Source organism: Monomorium pharaonis, chromosome 3 (assembly GCF_013373865.1).
Source record: "Monomorium pharaonis isolate MP-MQ-018 chromosome 3, ASM1337386v2, whole genome shotgun sequence".
NCBI classification, from domain to species: domain Eukaryota; kingdom Metazoa; phylum Arthropoda; class Insecta; order Hymenoptera; family Formicidae; genus Monomorium; species Monomorium pharaonis.
Window position 1 is genome coordinate 26,793,814 of NC_050469.1, and position 17,229 is coordinate 26,811,042.

At 32.3% G+C, this 17,229-nt stretch overlaps 3 protein-coding genes across 4 annotated transcripts; 2 read left to right on the forward strand and 1 right to left on the reverse strand.

The window, feature by feature from the left end:
- The first annotated feature begins 76 nt into the window (after positions 1-76).
- Positions 77-6,230, forward strand: LOC105837576 (probable RNA helicase armi). Its single transcript, XM_012682468.2, has 7 exons — positions 77-215; positions 1,205-2,062; positions 2,164-3,043; positions 3,214-4,064; positions 4,524-5,093; positions 5,170-5,415; positions 5,507-6,230. Exons 2-7 carry the CDS (start codon positions 1,235-1,237, stop codon positions 5,822-5,824), a joined length of 3,693 nt encoding a protein of 1,230 aa, XP_012537922.1. The 5' UTR covers positions 77-215; positions 1,205-1,234; the 3' UTR covers positions 5,825-6,230.
- Positions 6,217-9,811, reverse strand: LOC105837577 (eukaryotic translation initiation factor 3 subunit E). Of its 2 annotated transcripts, none has more exons than XM_012682469.3 (9): positions 9,544-9,811; positions 9,347-9,463; positions 8,761-8,922; positions 8,256-8,378; positions 7,914-8,146; positions 7,717-7,834; positions 7,248-7,459; positions 6,903-7,140; positions 6,217-6,492 (listed from the first exon to the last, which is right to left on the reverse strand). In XM_012682469.3, the coding sequence occupies exons 1-9, from the start codon at positions 9,631-9,633 to the stop codon at positions 6,463-6,465; spliced, it is 1,323 nt and encodes a 440-aa protein (XP_012537923.1). In that variant the 5' UTR covers positions 9,634-9,811; the 3' UTR covers positions 6,217-6,462. The 2 variants fall into 2 exon arrangements, with proteins under 2 accessions (XP_012537923.1, XP_012537924.1); XM_012682470.3 differs by having other exon boundaries at positions 6,877-7,140.
- A 257-nt stretch (positions 9,812-10,068) lies between these two features.
- Positions 10,069-13,104, forward strand: LOC105837578 (zinc finger CCCH domain-containing protein 15 homolog). The gene is made up of 7 exons (XM_012682471.3): positions 10,069-10,282; positions 10,440-10,647; positions 10,800-11,038; positions 11,153-11,356; positions 11,620-11,794; positions 11,881-12,075; positions 12,346-13,104. The coding sequence occupies exons 1-7, from the start codon at positions 10,214-10,216 to the stop codon at positions 12,453-12,455; spliced, it is 1,200 nt and encodes a 399-aa protein (XP_012537925.1). The 5' UTR covers positions 10,069-10,213; the 3' UTR covers positions 12,456-13,104.
- The last annotated feature ends 4,125 nt before the right edge of the window (positions 13,105-17,229 follow it).

Sequence of the window (17,229 nt, forward strand, 5' to 3'; positions counted from 1 at the left end):
TCGACCGGGCAAAGAACGCCAGAATCTCAGGACTCGGAGCTGACTTCCAGCACGACCCAAACGTCCAAAATATTAAATCAGATGAAATCGGAGCTGCAGGAACAGAAGCAGCGTAAACGATTCCTGAAGGAGTTACACGCGAAACGTGTACAATCCTTGCGAAAGGAACTCGACTATCTTAAGGCAACGGAGTGGCGATATCAGCCGATAGATCGGTAAATATTATTCGTGTTTTTTTCTCTTATTGTCTTTTTTTCCCTCGTTTTATTATAACTTTATTATACTTTTCCATATTCTTATGTTAATTATTTAAATTAATAAATATTAATTATATTATTTAAATAAACATATTTAGAGTAGAATTTATTTACATTAGTTTTTGTCAAAAAACTTGGTTTACAATGTGTGCTTTCCAGCAAGCATAGTGTAACACAGTGTCCATTAGTGTGAGAAAGAACATCAGTGTGTCACTCATACTAGTGGGCACTGTGTTACACTGTGTCTTGCTGGAAAGCACACAATATTTCTTAATCACATATATGTATCCATACCTTAAACTTAATTATTAATTAATATGTATTACCCATTATGATTCGTTTTGTATTCTTACAAACTTTCCTTATTTTATTACTTTATCTCACACAGCTTTTATACCTCTAGATTACATTTTCTTATTGTTACAATTAGTTATGTAAGTTAAAAATATTTTTTTAACTAAATTAAGTTAAAATTAATGGCATATAAAATTAATTACGTTAAAATATATATGAGCAAAAGACTAACAGTTAAAAGTTATGTTAAAATTAAATTAACTTAGAAGTTAATTTTGAAAAGCATTTATATTAAATTAGTTTTGTAACTTTTTTTTATTTTTTTTTGCACATGTAAATTTTTAACTTACAAAAAAATAAATTTAAAAGTTTCATATATTTAAAAAATAACTAGTTAAAGTTCAAATTTGTTAAGTTAAAAATTATTAATTATTTTAACTTTATTTTTTAACTAGTTATTATTCAATCCTAGTTACAATATTATTAAAGATTTATCTTTGCTTTCATTCTTATCCTTCATCTTTTTTCTCTTCAACTCTTTTTCTCTCTCTTTCCTGAGTATATTATACTTCACTATGTCTATTCCACAGTAAATTCCACAGTTTACTATAAGTACTTATTTAAATATCTAAAGTTTTTTTAATTGTTTATAGATACTTAGACAGGAGTCAAAGAAATTAAAGATGCTGTCGTTACTTTATAATGGACTTCAGTATGCTCTAAACTACAAAAATTTGAATAAAATTGTAGAAGAAGACATAGATCAAGTCATAGCTCGTATAGAAAGTGCAAAGGAAGCCGAAACAGATCTAATTGAAAAGAAAAAGAAAGCACAGAACGAGGAGGGATGTTACTACAAACTGGGAAGTATTACCCGCATTGCTACAGATTACATTCTAATAGATGATTGCCATGTGTATGAAAAGATTGACGACTCAACTAATAATCTGAAAATAGGTGACAAAGTTTACTATCTGCTGTACATACGGGACTCGAATGCAGAACCGAAAGTACGGAAAATTATCAGTGTGATAGATCCGTGTGACAACTGGAACAACTCAAATATCAAATTAGAGAATGCTCACACTCATATGATTCCGAGAAGCGTAATTGCCAAAGTGACAAAACGCGAAGGCCGAATAGCTATCGTTGAGCCGAATAATATTCGTATTGACCTATCCAAAGTACGATCCGAATTTGTTCCCTTGATTGGCGATTGGTTGACGTTAGAGTCTCTGGTTGAATTGAACGAGGATTCTGAGGATTTAAGTGGTGAAATTTTGGAAGTCGATAGAATCAAACCGTTACGATCTATGCTACATGTCGGCGTGATATCGAAGTATAATCCGGAAAATGGAGTGGGAATAATTAATAAACAGGTGATTTTTCATAAGCGCGCCTGTGGCCTAGGCTACATTCCTTGTATCGGTGACAACGTGGTGAGCGACAGCATAGAGAGTGATCAAGGACAGTATATTTGGAGATCGGTGGCTGTAGTTCCATTATTTGAGGTAAGAATTTAAGTATTTTACAAAAGTTACTAATGAGATACTAATGTATATGATAAATTTCTAAATATTTATTTTATGTTTTATACATTTTCTTGTTTTAGGTTCCGAATAAATCCGTTCAATTACCAAGCATAAGCAATATTTCTTCCACAGTAAATACCGACAACTTATTAAAAAATAAATATGGTATTGTCGTAGACGACGAATTAAACTTCAATTTGAATGTAGGAGATGAGAGCATCCTGGTAGTTTCGATACGAAATAATGGCACTTATACTCATTTGTTGCAAGGTGGTTCTTTCGCGTTGCAAAAAAGTCCATCTCAGTTGTCACTGGTGTCGCCAACAAATACAAACATTAGCACAGTGATAAATCCTTCCGAGAGCGTTACTTATACTTTCAAATGCAAGGCGAAATTTGTCGGCACGTCCGAGGAGATGTTTACCTTTAATTTCAAAGATTTCCAGATAGCTAGAATGTTTCACATAACTGTCAATGTAAAGAACATTTCACAAAGGACTTCTGTATCTACTATACAAAAAACTGAGAAAGTTAATTTACCTGATCTGAATGAGTTACTTGAAAATACATGTATTCCTGGGATAAGACCAACCAAAACACCTGCGTTTATCAAAGTACGCAGTGGACAGTTTAGAGTACCACAATATATTTGGAGCTTGGTCTTGGATATTATGCAGAATGAAAAATCACAGAGAGAGTGTGAGATTACTTTTGAAGAACAGATACCTTGTCTTCAAAAACCGCTTTCCTTTGCGACGTATAAGGATCGTTTCCACATTTTATTGTACCTAGAAGAGATAGCACTAACGCTCTATTTGCAAAAATTTGACATAAAAAGCGCGGTTATGCGACGATGCGGTGATTATCTTGTGCTCGAAGTGCCAGGATTGTCAGAGAAAAGGCCTTCTCTTCTTGTTGGCGATAGAGCTATAATATCTTTTCAGTGGGATAGTTCTCAAGGTAATGTACTAATGTTTTAATAAGAATAATAAAGAAAGAAGTTTAAAAACATATTTTGATATTACACATACTTGTATGTATTATTAAAAAATTAAAAAATGTAGTTTTAAAACTCACTTTGTGATGTATTAAAGCATTGATAATTTAATTTTATATTTGTTTTGTAATAGGTAACTTAAAATATGAAGGTTTTATTCATAAAATCAAAAGTACAGAAATTTTTTTGAAATTTAATGAAAGGTTTCATCAAGAATACCATGGCGAGGATTGCCAAGTGACATTTAAAAGCTCGTACGGTACCATTCAACGTAGTCACAATGCCGTTAATTTAGCTATTAATCGTCTTGGACCTGATTTTCTATTTCCTACCAAAGTAATACAAAAAGAGCCGCAATTTAATTTAGAGGAGTATGAGATCGAAAATAAATCTATTTACACGCCAGTTCGTAACAAACAGGATAAATCTATATCTACTGACTGTTTCAATTCCTCTATCACTTCTATCGATGATACAACCTTTGATAATATTGCCAAAACAACTTCGAAAATCTTGATAGCAGAAAGACTAATGAATATGCAATCTATTGAAGAGACAACGACATCGATTACGAGAATAAATCCAAATTTTAAAACAAATTTGACAAGAAATGTTAACGGTAATGTTGCTAATAGTACCATTTCAAGGACGCCAAATGAGTCGACCGCTCAGATTAATGATGACAAATTAAAACCATATATTAGTCAAATAAAAAAACGAAAATTAAATTGGTTCAATAAACGACTGAATTATTATCAAAAAGAAGCTGTGAAGAATATAATATTGGGATTGGCGCGCCCGCTACCCTATGTTATATTCGGCCCGCCTGGAACAGGGAAAACAGTGACCATATGTGAGACGATTTTACAACTTTTGACCACGATCCCCGAAAGCAGACTTCTCATCGCAACGCCGTCGAACAGCTCAGCAAACCTAATAACGGAACGTTTATTGGATAGTAACATACTTAAGCCAGGCGATTTGGTATGTTTTTTTTTTATAGATTTTTCATTGATTTTTTTATGATTTATATCTGAAAAAATGTTTATATAAACTAATTATATACTTGTAATATATTATTAATCCTAATTTATATTCGCTAGTTCATTGGATTTGGATGTTTTTTAAATTATGTGCTAAATCTCCAGGTAGTAGTAAAAAATTATTTACATTTTTTTGCAATTTTACATAATTTTCAGTTATAAGTTTTTTCGGATTTTAATCTTCGAAATAAAGAACGGTTTAATAATATTACAGCAAAGATACATTAATGTAAAGTTTTTTGGATATACTGGACTTGTAAATACTAATAGTTAAAAAAATTTTGTAGCGAATATCAATTAGGGTTAATAAAATCGTTAAAAAGTTTAATTATCAGATAACCAGATTAAAAATTATTAAATAGTTCCTATTTTCACTATATTTGTTTATTATATGTTGTAGGTTCGACTGATAGCTCACCATTGTTTGGACAGTGATTACATACCCGAAAAATTGTTACCTTATTGTGCTACGGCAGATATAGCAGCAGAAGGAACAACTGATCGCTTCTATTATCACGAGAATGGAACGAGATTGAACTGTACTATATCCGTACTCGGTCGCCATAGAATTACTATCGGCACCTGCAGCGCATTAGGAACATTATACAATATGGGCTTTCCCCGTGGTCACTTCTCGCATGTTCTAGTCGATGAGGCCGGTCAAGCGACCGAACCGGAGATCATGATTCCCTTGAATTTCATTCATTCCGATCACGGCCAAGTGATTCTCGCGGGTGACCCGATGCAACTTGGCCCTGTCGTGATAAGCAAACTGGCGTTGAATTTGGGATTCGGCGAATCGTTTCTATCGAGGCTTTTACAGCAGTTTCCTTACCAAAGGGACCCTGAAGGATTCGAAACCGGTTACGATCCCAGACTCGTTACGAAACTTATAATAAACTATCGGAGTTTACCAGAGATACTGGATGTACCGAACAGACTGTTCTATGAGTCGGAATTACAGCCACAAGTATGTATAATTATTGTTATTACAATCAAACTCAAATTTCTGCTAATTAACTAAAACTTTTGTTGATCGTATTTAGATATCATCTCAGAATAGTGAGGAAGCTAAATTATTGGAAATGCTGCGAGCAGAATTGCCCGAGAGAGATGGATCGCCACCGGCCGTAATTTTTCATGGGGTCAATGGTGAGAATTACAGAGACACCAACAGTCCAAGCTGGTATAACCCTGAAGAAGCGACCCAAGTGTATCTCTATTTACTTATGTTGTACAAATATGGGCTCGAGCCAGATGATATAGGAGTTATAACCCCTTATCAACAACAGGTATACATACATATTTTAAGTAAAATTCAACAATGTATTAAAAAACAATTTTTTTCTTTTTTTCTATGAAAACCATTTTTATAAATTAAAGGTGCAACAAATCCGAGATCTGCTGTTAGAGTTAGATCTGAAATTACCAAAGATCAGTAGCGTGGAAGGATTTCAAGGCCAAGAGAGAAAAGTAATCATTATTTCAGCTGTCAGATCGTGCAACAATTTAATTGACGAGGACATCAAACATTCCATGGGCTTTGTTGCTTCACCCAGAAGACTCAACGTCGCGATCACTCGCGCTCGTGCATTACTTATCGTACTAGGAAATCCAAAATTACTCATTTTAGATCCGTCTTGGAGGAGCATTCTAACTTATTGTATTAATCATGGTGGATATACAGGATGTAATTTTTAACTTTCGCAGATAATAATTTTTGAAAACGCAAATAATGTCTCTAATAATAATTAAATAAGATTGAAAAATATTTAATATATTTATATTAAAGTATAATCATGTAACTCTACAATTGCATTCATAATATAAAAATAATTAGAATTCTATCTTAATCTAGTATAACAGTGACCAAGTGTGATTCTCTCACACGCTATTGTTACAATCGAGCTTCCAGTTTACAAGAAATTAAAGTTATGAATTTGTTTAAACTCCGAATATAAAATAGCTGTTTTTTATTTTTTAAAACTTTATAATCATATACCATCTAATAGGATGGCCAATAATGATTTCTAATTTTAAAAATATAATTTATAAAGGTATGGATAATATATATAATAAATAAATACAATATCTTTCTCTTATAAAATGTTATTGGTTGTACAATAATTGATATTATTTGTTGTAATATCGTTTTTGACGATTCCAAGATACTGATATTCAGCGAATAAAATTACATCTGATTTCACGATGTCACGCGATGCAATTTCTATTATTTCTTTACATTTAAAAAGTACACATTGCATCAAGCTTGATTACTGCTAATAATCGGAGGTGGAATATCTCTTTTGGGCATTACTTCTCCATGTTGCATCGAGTTGTCAGAAATCCAAATTCCATGAGTGTTGATACTGAAACAAAAGTAAATTGTTTTTAATATTTGTATGCAAGAAGACATTTTTTAAAACGTCACACATTTACAACAACTACACATATAATGACAAAATAGAAACAAAAAGAAATACTTCAGCTTTAATGTAAGTGACAAAAATAACAAGTTCAACAAATAGATACATTAAAATAAAAAAAATTGAATTAAACATTAAATACAATTAGACACAAAAATTGAATAAACTATTGTGTTTACAGTGTACAATTGCTTGACATACACATTAATGTTTATAATGTACATAACTTCACGTTTACTTTTTTCATATTTACATCGCAACGTGTTATGCATTAAATAAACCAAATGTGATGTTATACGCGGAAATGTGATTGTGAATGATACTGACCTCTGTTAGTTCCACACTATACTTACTGGGTCTTGATTCTTCGCCTTTAATTTTCTCTCAATTAGATTTTCTAGTGCCTCGCTTCGCACACTCAAAGTCTCAATCTTCTCAACAAGTTGCTGATACGGAGATGCCGGCTGTCCACCCATTACTACGTGTCCCAACTTGCTGTCGATTTTAGCGTCCAAACGTGCATTACGGATCAAGTTTACAATCCAGCATTCCGCAACATCCGCGTTCATATTCAATTTCTCCGCAAGCATTCTATTTAAAAAAATATAAAAGTTAAAAATAATTAAGATGATAAACTAAGTATAAATAATTAAATAAATAATTAATCCGATGTCTTTATGACGCAAAAAATTACGTACTGAATACTGATGCACTGATGAATTCTGCAAAATGTTTCGAAAATCATCAATCGTGCATTCTCCACAAATTCATTCAATAGAGCGATTAAGAAGAAGTCGTTAAAAACAACAGTCTGGCACTCTTGCAATTTCTGCCGAGCTCCATCAAAGTCAAAATTAACATACAAATGTTCCAGAAACTCAGTGATGGGATCTCGATAAGTATAAGATTCCTACATACATAAAAATGGAATTTTTAGTTAGATATTTTATGTACATATACACAGTATAGAAAATATTACAGTTTCTCGTAATTATAGATTTCACACACACACACATACACATAACAAATCTGAAATATTTTCTTAGAACTTTAAATATATGGTTTCTATTTTTTATAATTCTTGATTTTGAGACTAGATTTTATTATTTAGTACAAAAAACTTGAATGAAGTTTTACATCTTTCTCAAAACAATTTGAAAATCTGACCTGTTGTATCACTTTCACAAGATCCTTCAGAATAGATCGCCTAGAACGATTAACGATAACTGCTGCAGCCAAATAACGAAGAATATGTGGGCACATGGTTTGAATGGCATTTAAATAACTGCAAAAATTTTTTTTGCGTTATAGTTTCTTCACTTTCAATACATATTAAACGCTTTCTATAAAAATATTATACGTACTGCGGCCGATAGAGGAACATTTCGATAATAAGATCTCTTCCCTTTACATGATTAAAGAACACAAATAGACTCCAGTGAATGAGCCATGTGCGTTGCTGTAATACCTGCAGCGAATTGCCGATAACATTACTATCGATATACTCTCGCAACTTATTTACGTCCTCTAATGCCGTTTCCCAATTTTGTACAAGAATCTCTGATGCTAATTTTCCCCATAAAACATTTAAATAATTCTGGAAATTAAATGTATAAATCTTAGATTAGATAATTTTATTAAACTTGCACTTGCTGGATTGTAAATATTGTAGTTAATTTTCATAATTTATTAAAAATTAACAGTACCTTATCAGTAGGAGACATAATTAACATATAGAAATATAAATATGATGTAGAAACAGAATAATTTCCACACTCATAGCGATACTTTGCCAACTTCACAAAACTGTCCATCATTTCTACCCTAAACTGTAACAAGCAAGTAAAAACAAAAATCTTTCACATTCGTAATGTCTCATAATAATTTATTAGAATATTAGATAAAATATTCCATTAAGGTCATTTTATAACATAAACATAATTGTAAGTGTTTGTAAAATATTATAAGGCATTTGTATTCTTTTTTTCCATCAACATAATTAATCTTAGTTTTCTTATTTTTTTAAACTAGAAAAAGATAAAAAGTTAAACAAAGATTAAAGCTACTTGACAAAAATAAACATAGAATTGCATCTTATCAATTCAACTATTACTTTTATCGTTACATCAGTTTTCTTTATTATTTTCATATTTAATCAATTTGATAATTATTTATATAGATTTAATAATAACAATAAATATTCTAACTTACATCTGATTCTTGAGTAAGGTAATTATTAAGCGCCTTGGAATCACGCATATTTTCCATCTTCTTCATGACTTCCTCATTGTTCATAAGGGCCAGGACTACTGAGACATTGTTCTGGAGTACACTAAGTTCTTGTAATACGTCAGCGCGTCTGGCTTTTATCTCCTAGAACCAGTAACATTGCTATCATTAGTACACCCTTCGTACACAAGTATGATCTGCATCCATGATGATCTTTCGCGACCACAAAGCATATATAAGACGATTTTTGGCGATCGTTTGATACATGTACCAAAGTGTACCAATATGTACCAAAAACAGCGTTTTCACATGTTTGGTACTTTTTGGTTAAGGCATGGCTAACCATTTTGGTACATTTCTGGTTGATACCAGCTATACCTTGCAACAAAGTAAGGTAGTTTTTTCCAAATCTGCGATACGAGAAAAGAGAAAAGAACCAGTCCGTTTTAGCGTTCATAGTGGTACATGGTAGTGGTACATCGTACCAGGATAAGCTCCACCCCTGCCAATATCAACCTTGGTAAATGTACCAAACGATCGCCAAAAATCGCTTAATGACGACATGTACCTCTGGCACTTCCACATTAGGATATAACTGTTTTCTAATATCGATCGTGTAGTCAATCATGTTCGTTTTGCTGAGGATGTCGAGTTTCGCGTGTAATAGCTCGTCCTCATCGTAAACCTGAAACGCATTCACATGTGACATAACCTAAAGAACAACCCGCAGACGTTGAAGCGCCTGGTTATCGCGCCTCGGTTTACCTGCTTCGCTGACAGAAACTCCAGCAGAGGAAACACCAAATGCCGATCTAGGTATTGACCTATGCGAGACGTTAAGTCGAATCTCGCCATCGCAGCAGCTTCAGTTTAACGTTAATTAACTCGTGAATACTGAAACCAACTGCAACCACACGTTAATCACCGTGAGCGCGCCGAATAAAGGAACTCGCAACAGTCACAACTCGTGCTGCTCGCAGCAATCAGTCACGGCTTGTAGACATGTAGACTCGTAGGCTCGTAGCAACGTGGCGCGAAAGCGTCTGAAGTTAGCGGCAGGAATCGCTACAAGTTTGCCAATGCAAAAATGGAAATTGCTGAATGAAAAAGATGATTGATTGATCAATCAAAAGGGCGATCTAACAAAAACAATATTTTGTTTATTGTACAATAACATTATTAACGCATTAACAATTGATTAATTATAAATGATAAATTATATAAATAATAATCAGTTACAATTAATTTTGTATCTGTAGTAAGTTTTGTTACGCGAAGTTTGTCACCCTGATCCAAAATAACGTGATGATAATCGTTGGATCGCAGCGGCTTTCAATGCAGTATATTCGGAAGAAAAGTGTAGTTATATTATTAAAATTTCCTAAAGGATTTTAAGCTTTTCCGGTCACTCGGGTAAGGTGCTCGAGTTAACAAAATGCCACCAAAGAAGGCACCGGCACCAAGTAAAAAGACGGAGCAAAAGAAAAAGGAAAAAGTTATCGAGGTAAGGGACACCTTATGCCTTTAACCAAAAACTTTCGAAAATTCCACATGTTTCCTGCGTGAATATGAAAATTAATTTACGCCACATTTTTTGTTACTAACACGTATTTACGTATGAAACATGGGCTAAACTTTGAATCTTTTTTTCTTTTTTAAAGGACAAAACATTTGGTATAAAAAACAAGAAGGGTGCCAAGCAGCAAAAGTTTATTCAGCAAGTTGAAAAGCAGGTAAAATCGGGTGGCGTAAATCCCCGCAAGCTCGAAGATCCTAATGCCAAGAAGTTGGAGAAGGAGAAGAAGCTTAAGGAACAGAAGGAACTAGCCCTCATTTTCAAGCCTGTTCAAACGCAGAAGATAGATAAAGGTACATTAACAATACTTACCAAAATGTAATACTTTCAGTAAAAAGCATTGTTGATTAATGGTTTTAGCACTTAAAATAAGTAATAATTGCCAACCAATTTTATATTACTTTTTAAGTAAGAAAATGATACATTAAAAATTTTGCTTTTATAGGTATAGATCCCAAATCTGTTGTATGCGCGTTTTTTAAGCAGGGACAATGTACAAAGGGAGATAAGTGTAAATTCTCACACGATTTGAGTGTTGAGCGGAAAGCCGAGAAACGATCCTTATATTGTGATATGAGAGATGACGATAAGGAGACGGATACGATGGACAAGTGGGATGAAGATAAACTAAAAGAGGTTGTAGAAAAGAAACATGGTGGTGGTAATCGTCCAAATACTGACATTGTAAGTACTATACAAGTAGCTAGCTAGAGTTTATAACAATTGAATTGTACAAAAATGGTTTAAATTTTTGCTCAAGTTAAGAGAATATGAAAACAAGTTGCTTTATCTTGCTAGATATGCAAGCACTTCTTGGAAGCAGTGGAGAAGTCGAAATATGGCTGGTTCTGGGAGTGTCCATCTGGTCAAAAGTGCATCTACAGGCATGCTTTACCTCCTGGATTTGTCCTGAAGAAAGATAAGAAAAAAGAAGACAAGAAGGATGAAATCTCTCTGGAGGATTTAATAGAAACGGAAAGGGCCAATTTAGGACCTAATCAAGTACTGTGTGCATAAAATATGTAAAAATCTTAGACTGATATTATATTGGTCATACAACAAAATTTTCATATGTTGATTGACTGCAAGATAGAAAAATTTTTGAAGTCTAAAAATTTTCTATGTTGCAACCTACCAATAGGCTTAAAAATTTGTTGTATGACAAAATGTAATAATATTGTCAGATAAAAAGTCAATTTTACATTTAAAAAATATATAAAAATGTTTCCTGATTATATTTCTCATGTGATAAAAATTTCCAACAGACCAAAATAACGCTAGAGACATTTTTGGCTTGGAAGAAGAGAAAATTGAAAGAAAAAATGGAGCAGGCGATCAAAGATGAAGAAAAGAAGAGAAGCGATTATAAAGCTGGTCGCCAAGTTGGCATATCGGGAAGAGAAATGTTCTACTTCAATCCGGATCTTGCAGCAGGAGACGGTAAGACGGGTCTCATTACAGTTCACTAAAATTCCTCTAATAAATAGGATTTATTGTTAATATATATTATCATTTAAATGTTATAGGTATTGATGAAGGAGATGAAGCAATATCTAATTACTCTCGTGAAGAAGATGACGAATCTGAAGATGTTCAATATAGGGAACTCGATACCGACCGTCTTGCTTTTGAAGCTAGTGAAATTGATACCAAGGGTATCACAATGGCAACTGCAGATCGGTTAAAGTCCAACAATGCCACTGATAACAATAAAGATACAGGTTACAATTATATCAATTAACGTTAACACATAGTCCACTGATAAAACACTTTAATCTCAAAAGCATTTAAATTATAAATCCTTTAAGTTATTTTAAGCGTTTATATACATTTATATATTATATATTATGTAATTTTATATATATTGTACATTATGTAATTATTATTTATATTTTTCTAAATGGAAGAATTTATTTAGTGGACAATAATTATTAATTATTATTATTGGCGAACTACATTGTTCGATAATTAACACTCAATTTTTATTACAGCGACTGTGGACGAGGGTGCAGTTGCAGTAGCTATTAACGAAAATCTTTTCGTGGAAGAAGACCTAGAGGGTTTGGAAGAAGAATTGGGGGACCTGGACTTGGAGGAGTAAGCCAGATGTCCCAAATGTGTCTCCTCACCACGTCTGTCTTGTGTTTTATTCCTTAAATACACACAACTCGGATAATCAATTTCAAGTCATTATATAGTGTACATATTGAATTGTATTTACGTAAATACGACATCTGTGTATTCGAGTATGTATACAGAAAACTGCACAAGTAAGTGATACAATTCAGAACTCATCATCGCCATCTCTATCAATTAAAATCAAGTCTTTATAATATCCTGTTTATCTGATTATTACCTATAAATATCAGGATATTTAGTGTTATACACATTAAATAATGTACATTATTTTTGTAATATTGACATATGCGTGGCATTTATATCTGACACACAATGTTATACAAAGAAACTTTTTTCCTTTTTCTCCAATTAAAATTTTCTTGCCATTAGAAACATTTAAAAAATAAAATGTACAGTCTAGTCAAGAAGTTGTCCACATATAATACAATAATAAGAATATAGGAAAATATCAAAATCTTGATAACACACTATATTCTATGATAATGCAAATATTTTGTTTTTATTTTTTTTTAAATATTTTTATAAAACGATAATTTTTTTTTTATCTTCAATAGAAGCTATAGAGTTATATCCTTATATTATTTGAATAAATTAAAATTAATATTATAAAATATAAAATTCTTATTGCAGAGACTATTGAAAGAAAGTAGATTTCCCAATTAGATAAAATTAAATAAATATTACAATTTTTAATTATTTAATCTAACTCAACTTTATTTATAATGTCAAATTTTATAATGTGAAATTTTATAGAATGGCAGGAATGGTGTCCCTTGTCAAACTTAACACAGCTCTCGGCGTAGTCAGAATATTGCATCCTAAAAGCTACAGCACATACTTTTGCATAACGCATAGTGCATGGCATAAGAGAATCAATCAATTAAAGTCGTCTATTTTCCTCCTCGGGATAGAAATAAAGACTTCTGATTGGTTAATTCTCTTATGCATTATGCGTTATGCAAAAGTCTGTGCTCCCACTCTTAGCAAGGAAAGAAAGTGAAGTTTGGCAAGGGACACCATTCTTGTCGATATCTGTACACACACGGACAGGTCGAGGAATGTCTGGTCATATGAATTAGTTGCGTTCCAAGACTTCCACAGTACATATTCTATGTAGAAATCGGAACGCAGCTAATTTCATATGGCTAGGCATTTTTGTCCTATAATCAGACTTTCCAGATCCAACTCGATTTAGACTGCGGTCCACTTGACGCTACAAATGCTTTGAAGCGTTTGATCGACCAATCGAAACAAAGAATTTTATGAATTGACCAATTAAAGAATGCTTCGAAACGTTTGTAGCGTCAAGCGTCAGCGTGAAAAGGCACCTTAAATCCAGCAGAGAAAAACTTAAGTAAAGTAGAGTTATGAGAGTTCTGGGCCCCTTCGTGACGTTATGCGGGAGGGGGGGCAGAGCCGTAGGGTGATCAAGAGATGGAGACAATAATGTCATATATTTCAGGTCAATGAGGTTTTCTTTGTTTATTTTTCTATAAACATAGAAAGTAGGAAAAAATTTTTCTTTGTTACATTGAACGTGTCTCAACATGTTTTCGAAAATTTTTTGTGCTGAAGATCCGCCGACGCCCATGTACATAGATAATTAAAGAAAGTAATTTCTTTTGTTTCTTTTTCTTTTATATTTTTTAAATAAATCTTGTTCCTCATTAACGTCTAATTTTGTCAATAGATTCCTTTATTTATTTTCTATAAACATATTAAAAAGTAGGAAAAAATTTTCTTTGTTACATTAAACGTGTCGCAATATATTTTCGAAAATCCTTGTGCTCAGGGCTTGTCGCCGTTCATGTACACACGCGGACAGGAAAGCCTGGCCATATAAAGTTACTTGCGTTCCGGGATTTTTATAGTGCATGTAACATTCTATACAGAAATCAGAACGCAACTAACTTTATATGGCCAAGCATTGCTGTCCACGTGTGTATATAGAGATAAAAAAAGAAATTTCTTTTGTACCTCTCTATCGTTTATATTTTTCAATTAATTGCTGCTTTCCATTTATCTGAAAGTGAGACTGAGTTACTCAATAATGTGAGTATTTTATACTCAGATAGTGACGTCATTACTTAGTGATTTAAAGAAATGCAAGTGATCATGCTTATTTTAATGATAAAATTATCTTAATATATAATTAATAAAAATAATTATATAATCTTTAAAAAATAGTTTTTGAAAATAAATTTGTAAAATATTTAGAAATATTTATGATAAATTTTGTGCTATCTGAGCGATATAGAAAAACAAAGATATCCGCTATAATAAAAGAAAAATTTGACGTTGACGAGGGATAAGATTTGCTGCTTTCCATTTACATCAAAACTCAGATAATTGTGACGTCACAAGAATTATCTGAGTTTTGATGTAAATGGAAAGCAGCAAATCTTATCCCTCGTCAACGTCAAATTTTTCTTTTATTATAGCGGATATCTTTGTTTTTCTATACTGCTCAGATAGCACATAATTTATCATAAATATTTATAAATATTTTACAAATTTATTTTCAAAAACTTTTTTTAAAGATTATATAATTATTTTTTATAAGCCATTTATAAATGATACATAAATTATTATCAACAATATATAAAATATATTTTTAAAATATACTGAAAAATATTTATGGTATATGAACTCGAAATATTTTTTATATTCTTTGATAATAATAGTATAAATATTTATTTTAAATATTTTTATAAATATTTATTATAATTTTTTGCATACTTAGCAAACTCGGACATAAAAATATGTACAAAATATTTATCATAAATACTTTTCCTTACAAATATTTTATAAACATTTTGTGCTATCTGGGCGGTCTCTAAAAACATTCACGTTTTTCTTTTTATTTGAAGGACATGTACATAATTAAAGGAACTTTATTATTAATATTGTAGAGGTAAATGAAAAAATCACATTTATGTAGCTATGAAAAAAAACTATGTAGCTATTTTTTATGCCATTTTTTGTTTATGCAAAATATATATTTTTTTATAGTCAATTTTTAACAATCTGTTTATAACAATTTGCAGAATTAATTTTTGCAAAATACTTTATGTCAATAATAATTTTTTACGCCCGATCCTATTACCAATTTTATTTTCTTGCTAACTCTTATAATAATTAATTAATGTTATTTAAGTCGTTTAATTTTAGAACATTATTTTATTAAACTACACTTTATTTCTTCTTCTTCCTATAGTGCCATGGCCGTAACGATTATGTGCGCGAGAGGTACGAATGATCGTGATGGAAGGGCGAGATATCGGGTAGCGAGATAGAGTGGTAATAGGTGCCGACTTAATAACAAATAATTCAATTTATTACTTGACACAACACTGCACAAACAATTTTACTATAATTAAGATAGGTAATTAACTTGTGCGGTAAAGAGAAAAGTTTTCGAGGCTATATGGTCCCGTGGAATTGGTAAAGGCACCGAGTGATAAGGTCGCGCGAGAATGTGAAGAGTTGACGAAACGTGGTGATCGCACGAAGGACTTGGGAACAAATGCTTAGCAACGAAGAACGCATAGAGCAACCCTTCGTGGTCAAATTGCAACGGTCGCGTCTTCCCCGAAAGGCCTCTTTTGTTTAAAAGAGGAAGTTGAAAATTTCTTGGAAAACCTTTCTGGAGAGACGCAACCGTCACCGGATGTATTTTATTGCTTCCAGTCCGGTATCTAGTACAATGATTTGAATATTCTAGCTTACTAAGATTCGGCAGGGTTATCTCGAACAGATTATATATAGGCAATCCTTCAGTATATTTTTGTGATGTGCGTTTCCTACAATTTACAGATATACGAGGCCAGATATACAGTTTAACACCGGTTTCCAATGGTCTAATTAAAGAAACAAGGTACTTTCTGAGTAGGATACTCTTGGTGGTTTGACATTGCCTTCCGAGAAGTAGCAATCAAATAAAGATTATTCTGATCGAGATTTAAATCAGATCTTTGGCACAAAATGCAGACGCACAATTCACTGCATCGTGATCGCTATACTTTATTTAATATTGGTTAATTAAATTTTAATTGCGTCCAAAAAGTTTCTTAGAAACCGTGGAATATTTTTACATTTTGTTGAAATATCTACACACGCGGGCAAAAATGGTTAGCCACATGAAATTAGCTGCGTTCCGAAATTTCTATAGTGCATGTAACGTATTCTATAGAAAAATCGGGACGCTAACTTTATATGACCAAGCATTCCTGTCCGCATGTGTACCTAGGTACCTGTTTTCAGTTTCGGATGACAAATTGTCGAGTTCATTGCCTTTTTGTATAAAACTGATTCAGCCTATGACTGTTCCTACCGTCTAAGACTATTGGTCCTTATTTCTCCCACTACATATTTGCACAGAGCAGGTGCATGTACTGTATTCTGATTTTCGGCAGTTAACGAAGTCGAGATTCGACTGAGCATCATTTTGCATCAGTCGGTCGTCAGACAGTCAGATTTCGGACACGGTCTGCAGCTAGAACTGGAGCTAGTTCGTTAATCTTCGTAAACGTCGTTTTGTCTTTCTATCAGGTAAGATAAAAGTTTTTAATAGTTTTTAATTTTATTATAGAAAATGATAAAATTTGCCTCGTATATAATAAATATTTTTATCGTAATATCAGTAGATAAATTATTTTTGATATAAACAAATAATTATTCTATTAAAAACATAAAAATTGACATGAAAACATATGTGTATGTTGAAATTTATGGAA